Here is a 24,289-nt window from a genome sequence, read left to right as displayed (position 1 = left end):
CTGACTAGTGCTTTTCTTTCTGGATAGATAAAAGCTCTCACTGCACAGTCTAGAAATAGTGTTTTGTTACTTGAGCCTCTCTGCAAGATTTAGTGTGTGCTGAGGCTTTGTACTGTTGAGCTACAGTGCTACAGAGAATTTCACCGTTTTCAGTATTTAGATAGTATTTAGATCAGGTAGGATTCAAAAACTACATGAAAAATATGGAAAATCACAAGTTAACCTTTAATGTACACTGTGGAACGCACTTTAATATACATGAAAGAATATTTCTGTCACAGTCTGGCGAGGGCAGACTGTAGGTGTTGGCAAAAGGACCCAAACGCAACTCCATAAACTGAACGTGGCGTAGATTTAACAGAAAATAAGCCGTTTATTGAGGCCAGCAAAAGGGGAGTACAAACAGCAGGACACAGGTGAACACTAAACCATAGCCTAAACTGGGTGAACTAAAGCTAAACATGAAAAACCTTAAACGTGGTGAACTGACATAGAATGCTGAAGTGAGGGTATGGATGAGCAGACGACCTGACAAATGACATGCAAAAACAGAGGACTTAAATACACACATGAGGTGATCAGGGGAAGTGGAGACACATGAGGAAACAGCTGACTAACATGAACCTAATGACAGGAGCAGTGAAGCTAAATACAAAGAACCAAGAACACACGACTCCTTCCAAAATAAAACAGGAAACATAATGAAACGCAGACATGACAACCAGAACTTGACAACGTAAGACACAGACATGAAACACATGAAGAGCAGGGGAGACTTAACATGGGTTGGAAACACGAGGGGGAATTAATAAGAACTAAAATCACCTAGGCATGGTAACAAATGAACTTAGAAAACCTGAAGGGCTTAACATAAACTATAAACATCAAAATGAACTAAAACTCAAAACACTGGGTCATAAGACCCAGGACCGTGACAATTTCACAAACCAATGCAAAGTATTTGACGTTGAAAATGTTTTTCTAATATGACTTGATGATGGAGTTGCTTGTTAACCATTAGCCATTTTCAGGTGCAAATGTTCTGTCAGTTCTCAAAACCAAACAAGCACCAAGGAACCAGTGAAGGTTACATGTGTTCCCAGTTCACTGTGTTATAAACAGCACTGCTACAACTCTGGGGCAGGGGGTCTGTAGTAAAGTTGAGCCAAAGTAGTTAACGTATATTGATCTGCTAACCCATGGTTAGCTACAAACAGTAACACTGGTAATGCATGGCAGGTTTAAACTGTTCTCGAAGTAGTGGTATGACTACACACCTTTGGAGTGGGAGTCACAAGTTCAATTCCCACATCAGGGAGTTTCTCTGAGGTGAGATGGCGTGACCACATCCACAGCCTGTCTGTTGGGACTAGGGATGGGTATCGTTTAGGTTTTATCCAATACCGGTGCCAAATTGGTACTTTTGAAACGGTGCCGGTGCTCAAACCGGTGCTTAAAGAATGGAGAACACAAAATTGGTCCAAAAACCTCTCATGTTCAGCTGTTTTTTGTAAAAAGATAACAATGTTAGCCTTTTCTGCAGCTATGGGGCATATATGGTATTACTCTTGGCTGGAAGCAGGGCTTAAACAATGGAAAAAACACAAACTTTGACCTAAACCTCTCATGTTTAACTGTTTTCCACTTTTTCTTTGGTCATTTTAGCCTTTTTGGCCAGGGTGAAGGGAGTATCTGTCACAGGCTGGGTCTCTGACCCAGCGCTCTGAGTTCATGTTTGTATTTGTCTCATTTTGTTATGTGATTAGTTTTGTGTCATTTCCTCTCTGTCTTTAGTTTGGGCAGCTTTTGTTTATTGTTCCTCTGGTTTTCTATGTTTTGGGTTCTTGTATTTATTCATTATGTATTAGGTCTGTTAGTTTGTGCTGTCATGTCTAGTTTTAGTGTTTCCTGTTTTATTCTGACAGTGTCATGTGTTCCTTGTTTATTGTATTTAGCTTTCCTCTCCTGGTCCTGTCATTAGGTTTATGTTAGTCAGCTGTTCCCCTCATGTGTCTCTACTTCCCCTGATCACCTCTTGTATGTATTTAAGCCCTTTGTTTTCTGCATGCCATTGTCGGTTCGTCTGTTATTTCCACGTTAGTCATAGTCTTAGCCTGTTTACCTCACCTCAGTCATAGTTATAGTTTAGGTTTTGGTCTCAGTACCGTTTAGTATTTTGTTTCTTAGTGTCTTGTCAGTTTACTTTGGTTTCCTGGTTTACTCCTGCAATCATCCAAATAAAGGATCGCTTTCTGTTTAAACCGGCAACACCTCGTCCACATCTGCTTTTGGGTCCTGTTTCAAAAACACACCGGCGCACCCCGCCGTGACAGTACGAACCGACCAGTATGGACCCAGCGGACATCTGTGAGGATTTTTGGGAGTTCAACACTCAGGTGACCATTCTCCGCGGACAGTGGATTTGCTACTCCGCGTGCAGACAGGAGAATGAGAAGGAGTCAACCAGAGTTCAGCTAAAACAGATTTTGTCTGCATATCCTGCTTACGCGGCGGGATTGTCGGAGGATGTGCAGGATTTTGTTCGCACAGTTTTTCCACCGCAGCAGCATCAAAACCGCGAACAGGAATCACTGCCGCTGCCTTGCGAGCCTGAGCCGGTTTGTGTCGGTTCGCTGAGACTCGCCACAGCGTCACCACCTCTCAGCTCATCAGTTTCCACACCCTCGTCACAGTCTTGCCACACTCTTGCCACGGTTCAGTGCGAGGAAGCGCTGGACGCCATAGATTTGGACTACGACGAACGTCAGTCAATATTCAGCGCTCTATTGGTGCGCTGAATATGAGCTTCCACCGCTCATGGCTCATTCCAGAGCACGAGCACTCTTTCCGTGGAACTCGACTGGCTCTCGGGGGACCTCGGAGTTACCAGGGACTTCCACCTAGTGCACCGCCGTCTTCCACTTCCAAGAAAAAGCGGCGTGCGCGCCACCGACGCTCCACACCAAGAACACAAGTGAGTGACTATATCTTGGCTCCTCATGTTTTTTCTCCGGAGATTATTGGAACGGACACTGCCTTTCCGGGTCATGAGCCCGGCTATGATGAGACTGTTTTCACTGGAAATGCTAGCCATCAGGCTCAGCTACGCTGCTGTGGGACTGCTATCCAGGCCGGTTTGGAGCCGGAGACGGAGATGCAGCTTGTGCAGCCTATTTCAGTGTCAGCTGGAGGGCCCGGGGAGCCCGTCCGGCCTCGCGTCTCGTCTGCTGGAGGTTCAGGAGAACCCAGCCAGCTTCATGTCTCGTCTGCTGGAGGTTCAGGAGAACCCAGCCAGCTTCATGTGTCATCTGCTGGAGGTTCGGAAGAACCCAGCCAGCTTCATGTGTCATCTGCTGGAGGTTCGGAAGAACCCAGCCAGCTTCATGTTTCGTCTGCTGGAGGTTCGGGAGAACCCAGCCAGCTTCATGTCTCGTCTGCTGGAGGGCCCGGGGAGCCTGTTCAGCCTCATGCCTCGTCAGCTGGAGGGCCCGAGGAGCCCGTCCAGTTTCACACCTCGTCAGCTGGAGGGCCCGAGGAGCCCGTCCAGTTTCACACCTCGTCAGCTGGAGGGCCCGAGGAGCCCATCCGGCCACCATCCTCGTCAGCTGGGGGTTCAGGAGAACCACACCAGCCTCATGCCTCGTCAGCTGGGGGGCCCGAGGAGCCCATCCAGCCTCGTGCCACGTCAGCTGGGGGTTCAGGAGAACCACACCAGCCTCACGCCGCGTCAGCTGGAGGGCCCGAGGAGCCCGTTCAGCCTCACGCCACGTCAGCTGGAGGGCCTGAGGAGCCCGTTCAGCCACCTTCTGCTTCACCACCTGTGGCTGCAGCGCCACCTCCTGCGGCTCCCGTGCCGCCACCTGCAGGACCACCACCTGCTGCACTACTGCTTGCTGCTTCTACGCCTCAGCCTGAGGACGACGCCTCGCCTGGTTCTGCCACACCTCAGTCTGAGAACACATATAAACTCATTTCACCCAATATAGACTGTGTGTTGCTGCAACTTCCGCAGCCTCCTGCCATGTCGGCTGGGGGGCCTGAGGAGCCCGTCCAGCCACCACCTGTGGCTGCCTCACTGTCACCTGGTTCTGCTTCTGCTTCGCCTGGACCAGCTCCAGTTTGTGCTTCGCCTGGACCAGCTCCAGTTTGTGCTTCGCCTGGACCGGCTTCAGCCTCAGCTTCTGCCTCTGCTTCGGCTTCGCCTGGTCCAGCCTCAGCATCGGCTTCTGTTCCTGCTTTGCCTCCGCCTGGTCCAGCTTCGGCCTCTGTTCCTGCTTCGCCTGGTCCGGCTTCGGCTTCTGCTTCGCCTGGTCCAGCCTCAGCGTCTTCAGCCTCGCCTGGTCCGGCCTCAGCCTGTGCTTCGCCTTGTCCGGCCTCAGCCTGTGCTTCGCCTCGTCCGGCTTCAGCCTGTGCTTCGCCTCGTCCGGCTTCAGCCTCAGCCTGTGCTTCGCCTCGTCCGGCCTCAGCCTGTGCTTCACCTGGTCCGGCTTCAGCCTCAGCTCCTGCTTCGCCTCGTCCGGCCTCAGCCTGTGCTTCACCTGGTCCGGCTTCAGCCTCTGCTTCTGTGTCGGCCTCGCCTGGTCCTGCGGCTGTGTTGCCGCCGCCCAAGCCAAGTTTTGCCCCTCGGAAGCGCCGGCCGCTTTCTGGGCCGTCAGCTGGCCGTCGTTGCCGTCGGGGTCGGCCGCCTGAACTGTTGCACTCTGACCTGCTATGCTGTCGACCTCCGGGTCGGCCCCCTGAGCTCGTGAACTATGGACTACTGGATCGTTGGCCTCCTGGTCGACCACCTGAGCCTTGTGAACTCTTGTGCTGCTGTCGTCCAGGTCGGCCACCTGAACTGTTTGACCATGACCTCCTGTGCCGTCGGTCTCCGGGCCGGCCCCCTGATCACATGAACTATGAATTTCTGGACCGTCACCCTCCGGGTCGGCCCCTAAGGAGTTATGAACTGTTCCCTGCGCTCCTGTGCTTTTGGTGGACATTTTGTTTTTGTGGTTTTGTTTCGGGCCCTCCGTCCTGGACCCCCGCCGCCCGCCCTTGGTGGGGTTGTTTTTGTGTTTGTTTTCTGGTTGTTTTCGGGCGTCTGGAATCCGCCCTTGAGGGGGGGGCTCTGTCACAGGCTGGGTCTCTGACCCAGCGCTCTGAGTTCATGTTTGTATTTGTCTCATTTTGTTATGTGATTAGTTTTGTGTCATTTCCTCTCTGTCTTTAGTTTGGGCAGCTTTTGTTTATTGTTCCTCTGGTTTTCTATGTTTTGGGTTCTTGTATTTATTCATTATGTATTAGGTCTGTTAGTTTGTGCTGTCATGTCTAGTTTTAGTGTTTCCTGTTTTATTCTGACAGTGTCATGTGTTCCTTGTTTATTGTATTTAGCTTTCCTCTCCTGGTCCTGTCATTAGGTTTATGTTAGTCAGCTGTTCCCCTCATGTGTCTCTACTTCCCCTGATCACCTCTTGTATGTATTTAAGCCCTTTGTTTTCTGCATGCCATTGTCGGTTCGTCTGTTATTTCCACGTTAGTCATAGTCTTAGCCTGTTTACCTCACCTCAGTCATAGGTCTAGTTTTCGTCTGTTATTTCCACCTCAGTCATAGTTATAGTTTAGGTTTTGGTCTCAGTACCGTTTAGTATTTTGTTTCTTAGTGTCTTGTCAGTTTACTTTGGTTTCCTGGTTTACTCCTGCAATCATCCAAATAAAGGATCGCTTTCTGTTTAAACCTGCAACACCTCGTCCACATCTGCCTTTGGGTCCTGTTTCAAAAACACACCGGCGCACCCCGCCGTGACAGTATCTGCCATCAAACAAGAGGACAGCCGCATGTAGCTATGATGATGTTTGCTAGTTCACCTTACATGCATTAATGTAATAACGTGGTTAGCCTACTCAACGCAAATTACACTCGAACAACATGAAGCTACTCACGCAGAGAAGAGCGGCTGCTGCTGCCATCATCATCCTCATCATTTCTGCTACACTGGCAGGGCTAGGGGCCAGGACTCTCCTCTTCGTGTTTTTGGGGGTAGTAGATGCGCTCGGTGTGAGGTCTCGCAGCAAGCTATCAAATACGGCGCATTTCTGGGCTTTAAAAAAAAACGCTATGCGTCGCCAGGTGTTTCATCGGATTCGAGGTGTTACCTCCTTTGACAGTATCACAGTATCAGCTTAAAGCACTTGTTGCAGGCTGCTGAGTTTGCATATTTTGCTGTGAAGTACAGCCAGACTTTTGACCGCTTCGCCTTGGACATTTTTAATCTGTAGCTCTGCATAAAAGAACGTACGTACCTGGGCCCGCCTACTATCCTCGGAAACGTAAAATGATTGGCTAGAATCTAAAGTGTATCACAGCTCAGGGGAAAAAAAGCACCGAAATAAAGCACCGAAATGTGCACTGCTTTTCGGTCTGGTTACTACCGCTTATGTCAGAACCGGTGCCATCCGGTACCCATCCCTAGTTGGGACACATGCATTTCACTGCATGTTGTACTTTGTATGTTTGTGTATGTGATGAATAACATTTGATAACATACCAAGGTTATCAGTTCAGATGGATTTGATTCCTATGTCTTCAGAGAAGACAAGTGGATAGTGTGGCATAAATGCTTCTACAGTAACATTGATCCATAGTCAGTATATGGTGCCAACAGATATGTCATCCAGATGTTCCTGTCACTGAGTAGAAACAGACAACAGAATCAAATAGAATAAAGGATACAAAAGATCAACCTTGCTCCTTGAAGATGTGTTCAACCATATAGAAACAATCTGCATCCTTTAAGTAGTTATAATTGTCCTTCTATGTTGATGCTACCTAACTCACTGCTTCCAAACTTGGCATGTCAGTGCCTCAAAACACTCAAACACAGGACCAAGCAGGGCTCACTAGGACTGAGCTAAGTGCCATTTTCCCTCAAGGCAAGACATCTGTGTTGTACTTGGCCTCCTGTCCCTAACTGAGAGCATTTGTCATGAGAGATTAACTTTGAATAAATGAAAGAGGGCAAGCAAGCATTTAAACAGGCAGGAAACCTGACATGCTGCACTTGACCCAGACATCGTCGTCTCTTCATCTAATCTAATCTGTCTTTTTAAAATAATTTGTTGAAAATGTTCATCAGATCAACAAAGTCTCTAAACAATATATTTCCATCAGGGTCAGCCATAGCTCTTCAACATATAAAATGACAAAATGCATCTTTGTTCTCTTTTATTTGATTAACAAAGGTAACGTGAAATATTATATGTAGGCCTAATCAATAAGTTCCGATTCATTTTCATGGTCGGTGTGAATAGCTGCATTAAGAATAGGTCCTTTTGTCCTTTTGTAGCTGTTTAAGAGTTTGTTACTTTTATGCTCTATAAATAACAATAATACTTTGTTGTTAATACTTGATAGCCCAGCTACAGGATTAATAAAAAAGGACTAGGATTGTGTGTATGTGTTGGCAAATGATTAAAAGTCTCTTTCACAGGTGTTTGCCCTGTTTCAATGACATTACTTTGTCTTTGACATTAGCTCTTTAATTCACAGAGAAGACTGCAATGCTAATTACAATAAGGCAAATCAATAAGGAAATCAATTAGATTTCACAAGTGTTCTGCTGACTTTTACTGATGTTGATTGGAGTCATGACTCTTTGAAAAGTGACTATATTCCCATAAAATGCTGGAATTATTGAGGGGTAGGTTAGAAAAAGATAAAAACATCAAAATAAATCTGTCACATCTATCTTTTTATTCTATACAGTCTACCAAAATCTGTAGACTGCATTACCCACAATTCAAGTGGACATCTGACACGTTTATGTGAGGTCAAATGTTACGCTGATGTCAAAAAGTTGACTCTGTTCATCTGGACGTAGCGTTTTCAGCGGGGGAAACATTTTGTCAGTCATCCAAGTGATTCTTCAGTCTCAGCTCACTGCAGGTTTCCTCAACCTTATAAACATACATTTGCATAAAGACTGCAACTAGCACCACTGAGGAACAATGGGCTGTGAGGTCAGTTTCTTGATTACTGATATGCAAATTGTAATGACCATTGTACAACAACCACTGATCAATGACAATTAAACAGTGGTCATGAGTACCATACACAGAGAGTTGGGGAATGGCTGCCAATGGCTGTTATGCTAATGTAGCCTGTAGCTGCCTGAAGATATCTGGTTCAGTTTAATACCTTTTAGTAAGATTTTATTACACTTACAGCAACATAACATGTTGTCATCAACTCCATTAACATTTTAATACTCTTTCACTTCATATTCTCTCTCATTTACTTCACTCTACACACATCACCATCATTATTTGTTACATCTTCATTGCACATTGGAGTGTTAATGTCAAATCTGATTTTGCCTTACACATTTAAAGAATAATTTGTATTCCAATCAGATTCCCATGCCTCAGTGTGACGAATACAGCATAAAAATTTAACACAGATACCGGATGAGTAGTCAGTGTCAGCAGATATTTGAAGTTTAATTGATGCATCTGTAACACCAACTGAAAGTTTTTGATCACCATCTCACATGTTAGTGCTCTGTGACATCAAAGGTGAGTGCGGCTACAGAGACAAAAGAGAGCATTTACGACCACACAGTTACATTACATAATCCAAATGTTGCATTTGGTCATAATATGGTAAGATTCAACATTACCAGCTGGTGACATTGTTACAGCACTGCTCAGTATTTGCAAAATATTCAGAACACATAAAAACTTAGTCAGTAACACTACTTCAGCCTTATAAAATAGCATGATAATATGATGTATTTTCCTAACATAACTGTGCCATATTAAATTTGGGGTATGGTTATTCAGTTCAATTTAAGAATATTTTTAGAACAAACATTCTTCTTCTTACATTTTTACATTAGCCTTGCATAAATTGAAACATTAACTAAAGATTAATTGAATGAATTCAAATTAATCCAAGCTTTCCCTAAGCAATATTTTCCTTTTTTAAAGGAATTTCAGGAACATGGAACTTTTTAAAGAGCTGGTACTGAGTTGCTCTTTGATGGCATCATGGGTATTAAGCCAGAGAAATATATTTTCACAACTCGGCATCCCAAAATCCTCATTAATGAGAACAGCAGTGACTGATCTGTGGACTACAACACAGGCAGAACACTTCAAGCTTATAAACCATGCTTAAATGGCACCTTGTTGGAAATATTTTTTCTCCTGCAGCTTGACGGTGGTGTAAATCTGACTATTTATATTGTAATGCACTGTAAGTCTCGGGAAAAATCCAGAAAGCAAAATGAATCTGTCCCACTATCAGCACTTGCTTGCTGAGATCAGTAAAACTGCCCACAGCCTGTGTGAGAGGCTGCCATGCCAAGAGGACTATCAGTCACAGCCAGACAGAACAGACACTGAAAAACATATCATGTCTCTCTATTGTTTACTACGGAGCCGAGGCTGTTTAAGGTCCAGGTGCCAGAAATAAACAATATGTAGAGCGGCCCAAGGAGGTTCTGGCTTGGCCCAGATACTAAACCTCAGGGTAGGAACAGATCAGTTAAAGAGAAAATTATAAAAACACTGCTTTTCCAAAATGTTGGCTTTCACAAAGTGGCTGAGTAAAAAAAAAATCTTCATAGTGTTTTTAAAATGGCCAAACTTAACACTTTCTACAGGCTGGAATCTTTTGGATATTTGGCAAACAGAGAAAGTTGGCTTTTTACATTTTTATAGGATGTGTAAGAGAAACACTGCTTAATGCCACCAAACACTTTAAGGAAGGCTAAGAACAAACTTGAACACCTAAAAATAGCCATTGGCTGCAAGCTGTTTCTGGATGTGTGTTGCTTTGTTTCCCTGTCCTTAAAATGGACAAAGTCAGATGATACGACAGGTTGCCAAAAACTATTTGTTTGTTCCAAAAACAAATCTTTCAACCCCTAAATCCAAACAGCAGTGCTTTCTGCAATAACGCTTACATTTTTGATTCAAGTGAACTCCACATCCATAATCTATACTGAATAAAGCTGAAGGACACGGTTCATCCCAACCACAGGCTTTGAGTCGGGATTGATTCTCAGCTGAAAATCAAAACAGCATGAAAACGAACATTTTTAGGGACAATATTGTTGATTTTTTAAAATAAAAAATATTATTCAAAATGCTCACAATATCCAGATCTTTTTGAAGGTTTAATTTTTACCTGTAACCTTATACAGGTAAAACTCCGGAATACTTCATCAGAAAGACTGTACAGTAGACCAGTTATTCCTGTATATAAAAGGTGAACAGAGCCAGCATGATGTCATGCAAAGTCCTGGCTTGAGAAGCCTGTTCCAGTGTCCAAATATCTAATCAGCCTGCTCACACTGCACAGCAAATACACTGGACAATTACATCCACGCTCTTTGGTTCTGTCCACCAGTTCAGAAATTTTGGCGTGAGATATGTGAAGACTTATCAAAGTGTCTGAAATGTAACATTCCAGCCTCCCCTTTAGTATGCTTGCTGGGCAACTTGGATGAGGTCATTGCAGAAATAAACACAGCCCACGTTGTTTTTACGGCCCTATGCATTGCCAAGAAAATGGTCCTCATTAACTGGAAAAATAAAAATAATCTTAATTCTAACCAATATAGAAACCATCTAATAGATCACATTAGTCTTGATACAACATCTGCCATCACATTTGATCAATCCCTTTGGGCTCCTTTGATCGGCTTCATCACCTAGTGGGGGTGGGGGGTCATGGTTTGGTCCTGCCTTCGCTATTGTGGTTGATATGGGGGTGGGGACGGCCTTAGGGCGTCTGGGGAGTCCCTAGGGACGTTTCCCTAGAGGGACTAACCTGGGGGATGTGGCCATGACCTGGTTAGGAGCTCTGGGGCTCTTGGATGGTGTTTTCCTTGTGGCTGCGTACAGCGGAGATGGGGGAGGGTCTGTGCTGGCGGACGTTGGTTACTGGCCTGGTAGCCTGGCTGCCCCTGGGAGGGTCCGGGACGGGCGTGGAGGCTTGGGGGTCTGGGGGTGCTCCGCCCCCCGGTCTGGGGTGCTGGCCGGGCCTTGGGGGCTTGGGTCCTGGCTGTTGTGTTGCCGGAGCAGTGGGCGGGTGGGTGCAGGGGGGCTCAGCCCCAGTGCAGGGGACCTCTGGTGCATTGGCCCTACTAGGGGGCTCTCTAACTGGTGGGGAGGTTGTTATATCTTTGCAGGTGGTCTCCTCACTACAGGAGCTCACTCTGCAGGTGGGGGGAGAGATATAGGAGAGGTGGAGAATGAACTCAACCTGGGTGTCTATTGTCTTGTGTAGTTTGGGAGCTGATTGGATGATGGGGTGGGTGCAGTTTTCTCTGGGGTGGAGTCGGGTGGGCTGCCCCGGACTCTGTGGGGCTGGGCGGTGCTGCTGCTGCGGGCCCCGGTCCGGATGGGCCTGGGCCCCCTTGCCCTGGTGGGTTCCAGAGTGTGGGGGTGCCTACTGGGGTCAGCGGGGGAGCTGGTCCCAGGGAGGGGCCGCTTGCCCCTCCCTTTCTTCCCTCCCCATCCTCAGCTGCCTCCCTATTCCCGCTCTACCACACCCACCCACACACGCAGGGCTTGGGGTGCAGGTATGTCACCAGGGTGCAGGGGAGGCACTCCCCCTCTGTCCCCTTCTGGCCGCCTGTGCCTCAATTTTATTCTGCAACCTAGACATCCACATTACTCACACTCTCACATAACACATACATATAGGGCCTTGGGGGTGGGCACGTTTTACAGCATCCAGAGGATGGTAGGTGTACTCCAACCCACCTCTGGCGCTGGTGCCCTACCCTCAATTTTAAATGCATTTAGACACTAAGGGTCTTTGGGAAGAGCCGTGCTGCTCTCTGAGAGGAAGCTAGTACCATGCTCTCCTGTGTTTTAAATGCACTTTAGAACAGCACACAGCAACACTACATATGAGCGGGCGTAGGGAGGTTTGAGGTCTTCACTCACCCCGGTTCTGTTAGCCGTCAGAGCTGGGGGGCTGGGAGGAGGTGTTGGCCATCAGACTGGGGTCTGGAATGCGGGGCCTCCCCGCTACTGCAGATAAGGAGGTGGTCCGCTTGCCTCCACCCCAGAGAGAAGGGTTACATGTCCTGGGTCTAGGTGCGGCTTGCCCCTCTGAGGGCGGGGGTACCTGGACCTGGGATATAGAGTATGTTTGGGGAGTGCGACTGTCTGTGCAGTGTCTATTTGTGTCTGTCTACACGTTGGGTGAGTGCCGAGTATTTGGTGGTGCATATGGGGTGGAAATGCACGTCTGTGTCTGCGTGTGCCTGTTCGTCTGTGTCCATATGTCAGGTTGGGTCTTAGACTCAACCTCTCTGGGGACATCTCAGGCCCTCTAAAGTACGGAGCCCTATCTCCCCTCACCACACTCCCTGCCGGTGGCTGATGCCCTCAGACGTTGGTGTGTTGGTGGTCCTTGTCGTCTGGGGCTGGGCGCTCATGTATGTACCGGCTCACTCCTGGTGGCCGATTGGCGGGGCCGGGCGCCTGTGGCCCGGCTGGGCTCCTTCCGGGGGGTGGGATGCCCTCAGGCCTCTGGGCCTGAAGCTCGGTCCTCTCTGGCACAGCTGGCTGCCGGCAGAGCCCGCGGGTACGCCACTGCAACCCCCTCTGGCCTCTGCTCCATAGCTGCGGGGTGACCTCTCCTTTGGGGCTCTACTCAGCTCTTCCCAGGAGGGTGGCACAGTTCCCCCCCCCCCCCCTTTGGTGGTCCTCCTCGGGTCCTTGTACTCTGGGGCCTCTGGATATCTGGGGCCTGGATCTCCTCCATACCTGTTTCATGCCCTGGGGGACGGGGCTATGCTATGGCTCCCCACACTCCCTAGCAGATCGTTACATGGAGAAACGTTTGGAATACAAGCATGCTGATCCACACAGGTGTGCACACAGGTGTACACTCGGGTGTTCACAGACTACAGCTTTCTTGGCTGCTGCCTCAAAGCACATTGTGCGCTGTCTATCTTGCGTGCGGCACAATATCGTTTATTATTTAGTATCTACTGTTATCTACTGCTAGCTAGTTTATTGTGATGGTGCCGTTTTTTTATTATGTTGCTCTTTGTTGTTTGTTTTCTCTTCTGTTTTTTTTCTCCATACAGGTGATCCGGGTGTTTTGTTTGTTTTTCTTTTTTTTTTCTTTCTTCCCCCCCTTCTCACCGTCTCTTCTCCCCTTTGGTTTTCTTTCTCCCCCTCTCTTTCTTTCATTCTTTCTCCCTGTCCTATCCCCCAGTCATGTCTGTCCCGTTTGTTGCAACTGAAAATAAAATAAATTCATAATTATAATAAAGGTCAATCAAATGGACCAATATGGCAAGGCCATGATGATCCACTTGGTAAAATAAATCCGCTTGGCATCTTTCTTGGCCTTAAGACAACAATTCTGATGGCTAAAGATCCAAACGGGACACAAAAAAAAAAATAAAAAAATCTAATCAGCCTGTGAGCACCAACTCAAAATATTTAGTCATGTAGACATGATGAAGACAGCCAGCTGAAGTTCAAACCGAGCATCAGAATAAGGAAGAAAGATACCGGCTGATGATGTCAGGCGGGCTGGTGTGAGTATTTCAGACATGTTGATGTACTGCGATTTCCAAGCACAGCCATCTCCAGGCTTTACAGGGAATGGTCTGGAAGAAGAGAATGGCCAGACTACTGTGAGCTGATAGGAAGGAAACAGTAAAAAATTAACCACTCGTTACAAAAAAGTTATGCAGAAGAGCATTACTGAAAGCACAACACATCTGACCTTGAAGCAGATGGGCTACAGCGACAGAAGACCACACCTAGCAGCTAACTGCAAGAAACTAAGGCTACATTTTGCACAAACTGGCCAAAATTAGACAACAGAAGACTGAAAAACAAGGCACTCCAATGGCCTCCACAGCCACCAGATCTCAGCCCAGTAGAGCATTCTTGGGTTGTGCTTGAAAGGGACAATTTGGATGAGCAGCAGTGACACAAAACTGAATGTGTGTATTTCAAACCTTGAAATACAAACCTTGGACAGTGTGTTACTGTATTTGCTCTTTCATACATATTTAAATATGTATGAAAGTTTGAAGTAATTTGACTGAAAACTCTAATACAGTGCTGGAAAATATTCCAGAAAGTGCGCAAAATAGAGCTGTGACTGACAAAAAACTACTTTACAAACACCATTTTTGTCACAGTACTGGGTCGTGTGACCCAGTGTTTGAGTTTTATGTATTTTTTTGTATTCATTTTCAATCTAGTTAAATTCTAGGTTGCTGTTCAGACCTTAGTTATTTCTGTCATCTCCGCCTGTACTCAGTGTCCCTGGTTCCTGCGTCTACGTTTCATGTGTATGCGGTTAAGTTCATGTCATGTTTCATGTCTATGTGGTTATGTTAAGTTCATGTCTGCATCAGCCCAAATAAAGGCTCGCTTTCAGTTTAAGTTCACTCCCATCTCCTCGCCTGTGTTCGCGCCTGGGTCCACCACACACACTCTCCACACGGTCTGCCCCCGCTGGCCGTGACAATGTTGCCCTCAACAAGACTTAAAACTAATGATTACAATGATAAACTCGACAAAAATGCTTAACTACAGCCACAGTGTTCTAAAGACACACATAACTTATTTGCACAGGATAAAAAAAAGAACGACCATAATTAAATTGTTCTAGCATAAAAGATGTGATAAATAATGTACAGCAGCTTTTCCCTAAGGCAGTTGTGTCTACAGAAAAAAACTATTTCTTGCCAAGTGAAACAACTGCAAAATACAAGACAGGTACAGGATTCCTGATTCGAGTTGTGTAAAATATTGTGGTTGTGATAACACTTATGAGTTCTGAAGATTTGTGACTTGTACAACGAGAGAGATTTCACTTAAACGTGTAATTTTGAGAAACATAATCATAGAAAACACTACTCACACTGCTGTTGACAATGTGAATGCCTATTTTAGAGGTCATAGCTAAAGTAACTATTTGACCTTTCTACCTAAACTGTTCTGTTTGTCATTCCCCTGACAAAGCCTCCAGGGGACTGCTTGATAGAAAAAGAACACGGTGTAAGAATCTGTATTTGCAGTTTTGCAGACTGTGCGTACACTTAAATAATTGATGACCTGAAAGTAACTTTTCCTCCAGGATATAGACATTGTTACACAAGCCCCATCAGGCCAGCAGAAGCATCAAGAATGCCAGACAGAAATGCTTTTGCAATACAATTTAGGAGGGGAGAACTCATCTTCCTCAAAAACACTGAAAGGTTTTTAAAGAGAAACCACTGAACAAACAGGATCAAACAGATTGTTTATACCACTCAAATGGATAATAAATTGTGCCAAGCAGGCAGAGTCTTCATGGAGTTTTGGCAAACTGAAAACTGGCTTTAAAAGTTGTACGTGACACGTATGAGGAAAACTGCCAAATGCTTTAATGAAAGATATGAAAACAAGCGAACACTTAAAAATAACCATTGGCCACATGATGTCTGCTTTTGGACTAATTGCTTAGTTTCACAGATTTTATCCTATACTTTGACTCCAAGTGCTAGTCCACAGTGCATTATTGCCCATTTGTTCTACTTATCTCAGTAATAAATAGAAACGCAAACTAGATTATGTCAGCCTGATAGCATAGAAAATCAAACTTGTCAACATGTGGATAGCATTGCGAAAGGGTTATTTTAATCCAAGCAATTAGCTTTTCTAATATTGTGGTGCTTTATAAAACAGCATGTGAAAATTTGAGTCTCATTGAAGCTTAACAGACTCAACTCCTGTCTAACCACTGCCACCGCCTCATGTTAACATTTATTCATGCATTTATTCCACCTCTTTTAGGCAGAAACATCCCCCACCTTTTTTGTGCACATTAACTATAAAATTTGGTGATAATGAACCTGCTACTTTGTGGGTGCTGTTTTCATCCACAATTTGTGAATCAACAGTGGATTTTAAATCAAACAACTGATATGTGATTGAAGTGTTAGACTTTCAACTTTAATTCAATGGGTTTCACAGAGATTTTGTGGTAACTGTTTAGGAATAGCTACTATTTCCCCCATTTTCAAAAGCTCAAAGTAATTTTTGTAAAATCCCTTGAATTAAGGCTGAAAGGCTACACTTCAATCACATGCTGATTTAAAGTCCACTGCAGTGGTGCATAAAAATTGTCATTGCCCAACAGGTTGTGGATGTAACTGTACGGGAGTGACATTGACTCATAATGGCCCTTTACTGGACTGATAACATTTGAAACTAGAGTCCTGGTCCATTCGAACTAGCAGAGCCATGATCCTGTCTGCAGGTTCATATCAACAAATGCTCCATCATATCCTCCCTCCATATCAGACAAACCAAAAAACAAAAACATCTGCCAGTCAAGGCAGATGGCTGCTCCTCCGTAAGCCTGGTTCTGCCAGAGGTTTCTTCCTGTTAAAGGGAGTTTTTCCTTTCCACTGTCACCAAGTGCTTGTTCTTACAAGGTTGTGTGATTGTTGGGGTTTCCTTTTTTTTATTATCAGGTCTTAAGGTGACTGTTTTTGTTATTTGTTGTTTCAATAAAACTGAACTGACTTCTACTTTCTAAAGTCTTGTATTCACACATAAAATGCACAGTGTAAGAAGATCCTGACTTATCTTCAGATAAATCCCAGGACCAATTCTTAAGGTTACCACACAACTCAGTTACTTTAAGAAATATAACATGTGGGAACATTGTGCTTCATTCCTTTATGTAGTGTCCACCATGAGCCTGTGAAACCGTAACTAATGAGCTATAGTCAGGCTTTGGCAACTTGGGAAAGGTCAAGGGGACAAATAAGATTCAGAGCAGTGATTCTGTTCAACAAGCTGAAGATGAAGCCGGATGAGATTTCCATGTGAGCATTTTTTTTCTCTGAAATGCAGAATAATGAAATTACATTTTTTTTTTTTTTTTTTTTAAGGAAAAAAAGGACCGTGCCAGGATTCGCCGTTCACTGTGAAATATTACATCGCTAAGTCATTTGTTCAGATGATTCTTCAGGTTAACCACAGGGAGCACAATTTTCCATTTTTCATCTCTGCCTCACGCTGCCTTCTATTGTTCTTTTTGGTTATCTCCTGCTTTCATCAGCAGTATGGTGCTTCCAAGCAAAAGCCTTTAATATGTTCAGCAGCAATTTTCCTGTTAATATTTTCCATTATTTAAATCAACTGTGATATTCTGTTCAATAATAACCTTAAAGCTTGCTGCATATAAACATCATGTGGGATTTGTGAAGAAGTCAATATTAGATACCAAGAATATCATGGTAATGATTAGCAGGGTATGTTAAACCCTGATATAGCCTGTTAAAAATGTAAAAATAGGATATAGAGTGGGTATTGTACTATATTTGTTTTACATTCTAATATAACTAAAGTATGTCAGTCAAAAATGAACTAAACTGGTCCACACAGCTGAGGAAAATATGCTGCCTTACACACAATATACATGACAATAATTAAACCTTATACGGTGCACATGTCAGGTACACACACACACACACACACACAGGTGAGCAAATTCAAATTCCTTCCAACTACAGTCTCTTGAGAGAACAGCAGTCAAACATACAATGAACCTATTTGCACACAGCTGACCAGAATCTATCAAAATATGGACACTTTACGCGGCCCAAAAGCCTAACATCGACAGACAGTCAGGAATCCTTTTGCAACAAAGGCAGGACTGTAAAATTACTGCTTAATTATAATGTTAAATTGCTCTGCGGCAGCTCATACTAAGCCGAAGCACTCATCTGAGTGCACAGTTATGATACTCCAAATGTGGCTTGGCGTGTCCAGAGTTTAGGTAAAAAGTGTCCTCACAAGGGGCACTGATGTTAAAAGTCTGTGAGCGTATACATCAGGGCGAGGTGTGTGTGTGTGTCTGCTTTGTGTCATGGTTATGAATAACCATGTTTTTTAATCCAAGAATGATCTGCAAATGAGGCCAACACTGGGACATTTCCATGACAACTCCAACATGCTTTTCTCTTGGGCTCTTTTTTTTAACATTGTTTTTAACAACGCCTTTAGTCACACGTTTGAATGTTTAAAGCGTCTCAACGCATTTTTTTCTAGCATTTGGCCAGGTGTGATGTGATGTTATCCTTTTGTGATGGGGTGTACCCTAAGCACAAATTTTGACCTTATAAATATCATAAGTCGAAAGTTGGTGTAGTTAAAATGTTAAGTATTCATTGTGGTCCATTCATTGTGAATTCTGAGTGTGATTGCACAAATGACTGTGCAACAAGAATTTTCAACCTGATTTAGCTGTCAGTAAATTCATTAGTAATTACCTCTTGGATGTCTTAAGTGTTCAACTATATCTTTAATCATTAAAATTACTAGCGTAGAAATAAAGCATTGGACTGACTAACTAACAACACCTGAACCTTTCAAACACCACGTTATGTCAGCACATATCAAAACTCCATCACGAGCGTTCCTTCAGACAACTTTAATGTCTGCAAAGAATATTACAGCAGCAGAGGACAACTACTGGGTGGAAATGGCCTCCAGTACCATTTCACTGGCCAAAACATCAGCCAATACCCGTTTGCCCCATGAAAATCACCAAAAAGCCCAAACAACACATAGCTTGTACTTACATCCCACCATCATCATGGCCACAGAAAAGATCTTCTCTCCGTCTGTGGTGGGGGCAATGTTTCCAAATCCAATGGTCGTCAAACTGGTCATGGTGAAATACAGGGACGTGATGTACAGAGAATCCTTGCCAGGGCCGCCCTCCCATTCTCCAGAACCGCTGGCATTGTATTGGTAAGGCGATCCAATGCTGATAGCCAGCTGATAAAGCCAACTGTCCATCTTGATGGTGTTGGTGGCTTCATCGATAACTTCGTAGTCTCCGATGCTGTACCTGTTTGGGACAAAATCAGAATTTGAATACATTTAAGTACCTAGTTTAAGTAGTTTAAGTACATTCAGCTAGTCTGACAACTGAACAATTAGATTGAGATTTGAATGAAATATCTTCTTCCCCATTTACTTTCAGCAGCCTTGACTAAATGAGAGATTATATTCTAAGAAAGCTGATTTCAACAAATCTGTAAATGTGCTTAAATATCACCGTCTTCTTTCAAATACATTTATATGTATCAATTTAGTTATCCTGTTGGCCATTTGCTTACTTTATGTAAAACAATGTGGTGCTCTGGTTAAAAAAATGCTGCCCAACCCAAATTTAAAGCATGCGGCAGTTCAACATTACAGGTTTAATGTGCAAATATAGTAGGCTTTAAAGAAAATGACAGACAACATAATGCAGGAAAGAACTGTTTCATTACAGAAGCAATCACAACTATGATTTAGATGAAGGGAAAACTCTTTAAAAAATATGTAAACCGTTTTTATTCCTTTCATTAATTGGGCGCATAAAATCTGACACTTTTCTTATTTGCTTACAGTAGTGAATAAACAACTTCAGTAAATATTCATTACGGTTATTGAAATCGTTAATCCTTTATCATATGACAGACTTTAGGTGTGTTTATGGACTGTTCACTTTAATCTTAATAAAAATAAACTAATGCACCTTTGGAAGTATACATTAGAAGTATTTAACTAAGTAACTTGAGTGACTTACAAGAATACAAGAAATGTACAAAAATGACCATGGACTACATTTCAGTGAGCAATACGTTAGAAAAATATTGTTGTGTTAAATGTTCATGATTATGTGAAATTAAGGAACGATTTGAAGTGGGTTTCTGTGCTTTCATGTGGGAACTGTTCCCCTAATCTTGCTATGGGGCAAATTAAATTAGCATATTACTCAATATCATGTGGAAGAAACTAAACAAAGTAGAACAGCAGTGTATGATTTTTAAAACACAGATAGGGACAAGGAAGCAATGAGCATGCATGAGTAATTAGGTGCAGTGAGGTTAGGTAAATCCCTAGAAGAGCCAGCAGCAGCCTTTAGATGTTACTACAAGGGAAGGTTTCTTCAATGACTTTTGAAATCATTTCAAACACAGTGTACCAGATGCAGGCAAGCCAGTGGGCCACCAGTCCAAACACGCAGACCAGGAGGACCAGAACAGCAGCACCATACTCCAGGTAGTGGTCCAGTTTTCTGGCCACCCGGCCCAGACGCAGCAGGCGGACCACCTTCAGAGAGCTGAACAGGCTACTGATGCCCTGAGCAGCAGTGAAAGGAGGAAGGAAAACGGAAAAAAAGAAATATTAGAAATGTAGGAAGGTATGGGGAAGGAGCGGGACGAGTACGAAAAGAGAGAAATTGGTTATTATAAGTTGCATCTATGTCAAATCTGTCTTAACAGTGTCATCACAATGGGGAAAATGAAACCCTGAAACACGTGTAGAAATGTTGAGACTGATATTTTGTTGCAACAATACTTTTACATGTAATCAAAACAGGCAGAAAATCGGAGCCGCCCACAGCAGCAATTAAAACTTTTGAAAAAGTTTGTTAGAGACCTTTTATGTGCTTACATAAGAGCTGCACAAGGGAAAATGAATTATGGAGTAAAGAAAACTCTAATTACAGTGTGCTTTTGTTGTTTTTAGTTTACCTGCAAGTTAATTGTTTCCTTCAAAAAGTGCTTTATGTTCACGACTACAAAAATAACCCTACTATTAAGACTTGAACTACCCAAATTAGGATATGTGCAACAAATAAGACGCATCTTTACAACCACATCAAGTAGTAAAGATACTGAGGTGTTCCTATTCATAACAGCAAGCCCAATTTTCATTACTTTACAATATATATCATTAAGCAGCTACCATGTTTGTATTCATTTTCTTGAAAGAGAAACTGGCAGATATGGTCAAGCGATTTGCAGCAAAACAAGAGAGACTATTATGTTCTAAGCCGCACTTCAGCATCCATCAAAATTACAGCTAAATGACATTTTGTCATTTAGAAATAAATTGTTATGCAGCTCAAAGCTCAACGGGGGGAAAACCAGCAAAACTGAGAAAAACACAGAGAAAACATAGTTATTAGCCTCTATAATCCATCATTATCTTTCACAACACAATTAGGAACCTAAACCAGCCAAGAATTTAAATAGAGAATCACATTTAAGATTAATGATTGTAAATGTTTTTCAAAATTTGTCAGTAAAGCAGAATAATAGATGCTGGTAAACGCTTGATAAAACGATACACTGAACTGGTTCTCCGGTGTTTGACCATTTGGATTACTACATGTTACTTTTCATACACAGAAACACTAGGATCTCTATCTTTTTGTGCATCCCAAAGACAAACTATAATATTGAACTAAGGCTGGTTGAAACATATGTTTGGGATGCTTATTTCTCCATAGATTTGTTTTTTATTCTTTTTCTAAAAAGTATTTTTATTACTATTAGTTTAGTAATAAGTTACACTTAGTTACACTGACCCAAGCTTCAATGTAAAAATTATCCCAATGTTTTGTATCCTGTTTACAAGCCCTGAAAATATATTATAGCTCTGAGTATGTCTGTGGATGTTTCTCTGCTCAAAGCTTTTGTAGACTGGTTCGCTTTGACTGATCTACATACGATTTCAGTATTTAGTCATTTTTTTCATTTACTCCCTTTAATTTATTTGTTGACATGAAATGCTGCTTTAGATATCACAGGTACCTGAAATAAAATTACTTATGTTAGCACATAAAGCAATAAAGAACAACAAGCCTATGCACTAACTACACAACAACAACAACAACTTGTTGCCATCTTATTTTCTGATTGATTGACATGGGTGTTTTTTGGTGAGGGGTTGTTTTACTCGCAAGCACTTTCAGGTTGTAAGCTCTTGTCTTAGAAAATCTGTTTTTTCACCGTTTCTTCCTGCACTAAATGTGACGACAGTATTCTGAAAAAGGATGGTGCAAAATATTTATCATAGCTCTGGTTTTACTTGGCTGTCAACTGTCCAAATGGAGAGTCGGCGAGGCTACCTTAAATAGGTCATGTGATTTTGACACATTGTCGCAGGCATTGACTCCAGCGGGTTAAATCACATTTTTTGGTGTTTATAAAAAATGCTCGATGATGATGACGATGACAGTATTTATTTTTTTATTTATTTTTTTCTCTCCCCCTCATCAGTATGTGGATGAAAATACAGCAAAAATAACCGTGTTCCTAATATGAAGTATATGCAACAATCATTTTAATCTCTTAAACAGATGAAGATATGCAGTGTTGCTCAATATCTGATCCATGAAGACTTCAAGGACCAGAGATGGACTATAGACAGAGTTGAAGATGGACTCCTGGATCTGTTACAGCACTTACAAAGAGAGACTAAACCACTGCAGCCATAACACCAATGTCAAGCTTCAGTTTATGGATATGCATTGTTAGAAAAAACATCTTAAAAAAACAGTAATATTCCGGCAGCTGGGGCGCCAAAATAATACCGTAAAATAACAGAAAATAACTTACTCATAAAAATACGGTTATTTCCAGTAATGACAATACAGTTTGTTGCCCTAATTTTACATGGGATTTTGCCTTTTTCAAGTGCTTTTAAACATTAAATTAGGAACAATTTAATGTGATTAAACAATGAACTTACCTATAAACAAGGTCAATGAATGCGGCAATATGAATAATAATAATACTTAAATGTACAGAAATATACAGTTAACAGTTGGTTTAAATAATAACGGATTGCATTCATATTGCGCTCTTTGAGACCCCTGAAAGCGCTTTACAATTCCCCGTTATAATTCCCCTCTGGCCATCACCAGTAGGTGGTAGGTGAAGTGTCTTGCCCAAGGACACAACGACCGAGAGTGTCCAAGCCGGGGCTCGAACCGGCAACCTTCTGATTACAAGGCGAACTGCCAACTCTTGAGCCACGATCGCCCTCAAAAGCAATAATAATTATTATTATTTGATGTAAAAAAAAGTTCGTTTTATATATTTTTCCATAGCATTACATTTGAATTTAACAGTTCAATCTTTCAAATAACGGACAAATATTTGTGAAATTATGATGCATTTGTGAATGTATTTTAACAATCTAAATTTGCATATATACAGACAAATACATTTTAAAAAACCAGAAAATTATGTTTTATTACATTGCAGTGATTTTACGGTAATTTACATTTGAAATGTGAAATCACAGTCTATTTATGTGAATTTAATGATATTCTAGAAGAACAGTACAAAACTGTAAAATACACAGTAAAATACTTTTATATTAGGATTTTTATTTTTACAGTGTGCTTTTAGGAAACTACTTCTCTTCTCTTCAGAGGACAGAGTGCTGTGGGTGTGCCTTCCCTACATACTGACTTCCCTAGACTCATCCAGTTCATCCAGCTAAAGGATATTTTGGCCCAGAATCTTACAGGTTCCTCAGCTTTGGTTTGATGCAGAGCAGAAACTGCTCATTTCACAGCACTGAGGAGACTACTGTGAGAATGATGAACACTCCAAACACAGATGCCCATGACAAACCAGAGGACATCAGGTCTACTAGCTGATAGACCAACAGATATTTGTAATTTTTGATTATCAAGACAAACACATACATTAAAATGAAAGAATTATATCGGTTTAACATAAGGTAACTAAATACACTCAACATTTTAAAAAAAAGTTTAAATGTGAACAAACATTTTTGTGCTATATTAACATGAGATAACTTGACAAACTTGATAACTTGTTAATTTAACATGTAAAAGTTGTGCAGTTATAAAAAACATAAAGTTGACTAAACATAACTTTACTTCCTGCAACCGATGTACTGTACAGATTTTTTCATGTCAATCCAATCCAATTATTTTTTCAGTGTACTACTACATTATTAGGTCCTGATTATTCAAGACCTTTTATTTGAGGAGAAGGAAATTAAATTAAATTCTCCATTTAACAGGGAGCCAATATAGGAGAAATATTCTCTCTCTTTCTTCTCCCCATCAGCAGTCTCACTGCAGCATTTTGGATCAACTGAAGGCCTTTCAGGGCGTTTTTAGGACAGCCTGATAATAGTGAATTACAGCAGTCCAGTTTAAACATAATAAATTCACAAACTAGTTTTCAGCATCACTCTGAGACAGGATGTTTTTAATTTTAGAGACGCATGAAAGCAGTCATACATATTTCTTTAACATGTGGTAATCACACAGCCGAAAACCACTGTAACAGGCTTTTTAATGTCATTGCTGACATGGCCATAAGAGGTACTGCAGTTTTTTCCAGCTGGCTTCAGCCCCAGAGGTTAAGACTAAAGCACTGATATCACTAGTCTGGGTTCAGTATAAGTGTTAATAATAATGATACTCATA

At 42.6% G+C, this 24,289-nt stretch overlaps 1 protein-coding gene across 1 annotated transcript in view; it reads right to left on the bottom strand.

Moving 5' to 3' along the window:
- Positions 1-24,289, bottom strand: part of kcnh5b (potassium voltage-gated channel, subfamily H (eag-related), member 5b) — a 204,068-nt gene that overhangs the window by 131,023 nt on the left and 48,756 nt on the right. Inside the window, exons 7-8 of the mRNA XM_085442102.1 lie at positions 20,009-20,166; positions 18,612-18,883 (exon numbers count right to left, since the gene is read on the bottom strand). Coding sequence (XP_085298228.1) covers positions 18,612-18,883; positions 20,009-20,166 — 430 coding nt within the window. The remainder of the gene's footprint in view (positions 1-18,611; positions 18,884-20,008; positions 20,167-24,289) is intronic.

This window comes from Copadichromis virginalis, linkage group LG19 (assembly GCF_057382275.1).
Source record: "Copadichromis virginalis isolate Kocher_CV1m ecotype Utaka linkage group LG19, C_Virginalis_male_GT1.1, whole genome shotgun sequence".
NCBI lineage: Eukaryota > Metazoa > Chordata > Actinopteri > Cichliformes > Cichlidae > Copadichromis > Copadichromis virginalis.
Note: the sequence above shows the minus strand (reverse complement) of the source record. Positions and strands in the feature narration are given on the sequence as shown.